General features: G+C 44.0%; 1 protein-coding gene across 1 annotated transcript; it reads left to right on the top strand.

Annotated features, from left to right (window-relative positions):
- Positions 1–506: 506 nt before the first annotated feature.
- GHSR (growth hormone secretagogue receptor) lies at positions 507–3866 on the top strand. Its single transcript, XM_067737234.1, has 2 exons — positions 507–1302; positions 3478–3866. The coding sequence occupies exons 1-2, from the start codon at positions 507–509 to the stop codon at positions 3780–3782; spliced, it is 1101 nt and encodes a 366-aa protein (XP_067593335.1). The 3' UTR covers positions 3783–3866.
- Positions 3867–4677: the final 811 nt, after the last annotated feature.

The raw sequence follows: 4677 nt of genomic DNA, 5'->3' as shown, positions 1-4677 counted from the left end.
GAAGTGCGAGATGCATCTGGAGACAGAATGCAAAGGCGAGGCAGGGCTGGCGGAGCTTCCTCGGTGACTGGTACTTGTGTGGAGGCCGGCCAAAGGCTGGGTTGGGAGAGAAGGACTTTGGGGGAGAGGACGGGGAAAAGGGGAGGTGCCAGAAAGAGCGGTGGGTCACTCGGTCCATCTCTCCACCAGTGTGTGTGTGTGTGTGCGTGCGTGCGTGTGTGTGTGTGTGTGTGTGTGTGTGTGTGTGTCTTCCCGCCTCCCTCTCTTCCCCTCCTCCCCGCCCCAGACTCTCAGTCTCACCTTTTCCCTCAGCTGCTGCCTCTCCCCTCTCTTTCCTCTCCAAGCATCCTCCCTGAGAGCCTGCGCCCTTTCCTCCCTCGCACTCTCTTGCTCCTGTTCCTCCCTCGCACTCTCTTGCGCCTAAGGAGACCTTTTCCGGGACCAGCGCCCGATCCAGCCTCTCAGTGCAGCCGCATCCCAAAGCCAGTTTAAGCAGGGCCGGCAGCATGTGGAACGCGACGCCGAGCGAGGAGCCGGGGCCCAACCTCACGCTGCCGGACCTGGGCTGGGACGCTGCGCCTGACAACGACTCGCTGGTCGACGAGCTGCTGCCGCTCTTCCCCGCGCCGCTGCTGGCGGGCGTCACAGCCACCTGCGTGGCGCTCTTCGTGGTGGGCATCGCGGGCAACCTGCTCACCATGCTGGTGGTGTCGCGCTTCCGCGAGCTGCGTACCACCACCAACCTCTACCTGTCCAGCATGGCCTTCTCCGACCTACTCATCTTCCTCTGCATGCCCCTCGACCTCGTCCGCCTCTGGCATTACCGGCCCTGGAACTTGGGTGACCTGCTCTGCAAACTCTTCCAGTTCGTCAGCGAGAGCTGCACCTACGCCACGGTGCTCACCATCACCGCGCTGAGCGTCGAACGCTACTTCGCCATCTGCTTCCCGCTGCGGGCCAAGGTGGTGGTCACCAAGGGCCGGGTGAAGCTGGTCATCCTGGTCATCTGGGCCGTGGCCTTCTGCAGCGCCGGGCCCATCTTCGTGCTGGTCGGGGTGGAGCATGAGAACGGCACCGACCCTCGGGACACCAACGAGTGCCGCGCCACGGAGTTCGCGGTGCGCTCGGGACTGCTCACCGTCATGGTGTGGGTGTCCAGCGTCTTCTTCTTCCTCCCTGTTTTCTGCCTCACTGTGCTCTACAGCCTCATCGGCAGGAAGCTGTGGAGGAGGAGACGCGGCGAGGCAGCTGTGGGCGCCTCGCTCAGGGACCAGAACCACAAACAAACCGTGAAGATGCTGGGTGGGTTTCGGTGCGCCTTTGAGCTCTCTCTCCCGGGCCCCCTCCTCTTCCCCTGCCCTTCCCCTTCTTCCTGAGTCTGCCTTTCTCCCCAGTTTCTCTAGGTCTCTGTTTCCCTGTAAGTTTCTCAATTATTCTCTCCTTTTTCCGTCTTGAGCTCTGTCTTTGGTCTCTAGTTTCACTGTCTTGTCTCTCTCTCTATTTTTGTTTGTTTTTGTTTTACATTTTTGCTCTATCTCTCTCTATATCTATGTTTCGCTCTCTCCATTCCTTTCTCCTTCCCTCCTCCCACCCCTTGACTATCTCTTTGTTCTCTTTCTATCTCTTTGTGTCTCTTTCTCCTGGTCTCACCTTTCTCTCTTTCATGGAAAAATGTCCCGCCTTTGTATTTCTCTAAAATGTGTTTTATTTTGGCCCAGAAACTTTGCTTCAGAATGAGATCTTTCATTAAAGAGTATATTGTGGTGTTAAAATGTGTTAAAGGTGATGTTAAGCTTCCTGCCTCAATTTGTAGATCTCTAAGTTGCATTAAGAAAAGCTGGTGTTAAGGGTGAAAAAGAGCAGGCATTGATTCTAGGAAGTATTCATTGGTAAATGTAACCAAAGATGTGATCATCGTGGATAATTCTATCAGAGAAGATTCATTTTTCTTTCAACATTGTGATTTGCTTTCTGACTTGCATTTTTTTCCCAGATAATTGCATCAATTCTGTTTACCCTGATGCTGTTTATACAGCTTTGTAAGGAAATCAGTGACAAGTCAGGGTCTCTGTTTTCATGTTTACTTTTCTCTCCAAGTAGGACAGGCTAGATAAGCTAGGATAGGCAGGCTTCCAAATTGAGAAAAGGAGAATTTGTGGGAGCTGACAGAACTTACTATCCCTCCCCAAATGGTCCTTCAGAGAACATCTGGGTGCAGTGTCACACTGGAGTACGCTGAATCGTTATTGCATAAATTCAGCTTCTTTAAGTATATGTGTTTGGTACAAGTGAAGTAATACAAACTGTGTTCACATCCAAGCAAAATATTAATTCTCCTTGCTTTTATCAAAACCAGAATCTGCACATTTTATTATCTGGACATTGTAGTCAACAGTTTGTACTTATTTGCATATATAGTACTTCTTAGAAGTTATTCTAGGATAATTTTGATTTGTAATTTTACAATTCTTGAAATCCTGTATATTAAAGTGATAGAGTTTATTCAAAGAATGTCAAGTTTTTTAAATTTTTTAGACCACTGATTCTCACAATATGACTAATAGATTGTAAACCTGCTAGTGCCCCCCAGGGGACTCTAATATTCATGTTGCTCCTGGGGCAGTCAGTTGCTACTATACAAATTAGTTTTGAGAATACGTTTAATAATTTCCTCTGATTTTATTTTTAAGCTGTTAATTATCCTCACTGGTGACTCTCTTTTGCCTTGACAGTTGGAAGGGAATCACTAAAGTGGTACAAGTCCTAAATTATTATTTTCTGTTATTTTTCCTCTGATTTCTGAATTTTAAAAACTTAATCTAAAAATGCAGAGGTTTTGAAGAAAGCAACCTTACATGGGCAAAATTAAGGCCTGGATGGATGATAATTAATGTTAGTCGGTTTTATGGCCTTTTCTACCTTACTTATGTCTATTTTAGGTGGAAAAGCTCATTCATCTTAGTGATTCTCAATCCTGACTGCATATTCAGTCTTCTGTAAAACTTTAAAAAGAAAAAAGAAAACAGGTGTCTTAGTCTCCTTCCTAGAGATTTTAATTTAGTGAGTCTGTATTATATCCAAGGAATCTGTACCCCAGGAAACTCTGATACATAACTATGGTTGAGTAAAACCACATTGTCTCATATAGGTTTGATCTAACACATATAAAATGGTGGAGTATTGTGACTAGATTGTCTAGTTACTTGAGTCAATATGTCAACTCAAGCACAAAATCACTAAAATTGTTAACTAGAAACGACTGGGAAGCTCAGCAGTAAAAATGGTTGAATTGTTGATCCGGACAGACTCAATCTTGGTTAAAATATAGGAAAGAGCAGAAAATGATATTTCTCTGAAGTCAGTGATCCTACCACACATAATCAAAACAAAACCATGTCTTCAAAATCGATTGTGATTTGCTATATTTCTTGAACTTTGCTATATTTCTTGACGTTCTCTTTCTCATTGTCCTTTCAGCTGTAGTGGTTTTTGCTTTCATCCTCTGCTGGCTGCCCTTCCATGTAGGGCGATATTTATTTTCCAAATCCTTCGAGCCTGGCTCCTTGGAGATTGCTCAGATCAGCCAATACTGCAACCTCGTCTCCTTCGTCCTCTTCTACCTCAGCGCCGCCATCAACCCCATTCTGTACAACATCATGTCCAAGAAGTACCGGGTGGCAGTGTTCAAACTTCTGGGATTTGAACCCTTCTCCCAGAGGAAGCTCTCCACTCTGAAGGATGAAAGTTCTAGGGCCTGGACAGAATCTAGTATTAATACATGACCAAGCACATTGCTCAGCAAAGTCATTGCTTATTATTCTAAACTGGAAGCCATAGCACAGCAGAACTTGGGAGGAAGTTGAAGGTTAATTTTGGAATTAGGGACACATAGGTCTGGAAACAATGGGGGGGGAAGAAAAGACAGAATTTGTAATGTGTGAGCAGTTTGATTTGATTGCACACTCATCAGTGCTCTCATACACGATTTCTGCATATTCACTGCCTATGATTTTTGCATTCTGCTGTTGGTGCTAGCAAGGGCTCTGCAATTCAGAGAAGGGAGGTGGTGTAGAGAGGGCAATTAGGTCACTTCTTACTAGACAAATTCTAACTCTGATTTCTTTTTCATAATGATAAAATTTTTTTGATTAAAAGAATGACATTAAAATAAAAAATTTAAAACATGACTTTCAAAAACTAGCAATTTTCATAGAGCACCAGATCAGTGCTGTCCAGGAGAAATATAGTACAAGGTACTTAAGTAATTAATATAAAAATTATTAATGAGAATTTTACATTCTTTTTTTATACAAAGTCTTTGAAATCTGGTTTGTCTCAGATTTTCAGCTCATCTTAATTTGGACATGGAGCGTTCATCAGTAATACTTGATTTATTGTGAGTTCATAAATTTTGCAGAAGAAAAAGTAGATTCATTAACCTAAGCTGTCCAAACACACTTAAAAGTTTTCTAATAAATAAAACAACTGTGAGTTCTTAACTTCAAAATTAATTGAAATTAAAAATTCACTTCTTCAAGTTGTACTAGTCACATTTCAAGTGTTCAGTAGCCAACTGTAGCTAGTGGTTACCATACTGGACAATGCAGCTCTAGAGTATATGTAAAATTATTGTTAATCTTACAAAAAATATTTAAAAATAAATACTCATTCCCTGAA

The sequence above is a fragment of the Pseudorca crassidens genome, chromosome 5 (genome assembly GCF_039906515.1).
Source record: "Pseudorca crassidens isolate mPseCra1 chromosome 5, mPseCra1.hap1, whole genome shotgun sequence".
In the NCBI taxonomy this organism is placed as follows: Eukaryota; Metazoa; Chordata; class Mammalia; order Artiodactyla; family Delphinidae; genus Pseudorca; species Pseudorca crassidens.
The sequence above is the reverse complement of the archived record's forward strand: the minus strand, read 5'-3'. Positions and strand labels throughout refer to the sequence as shown.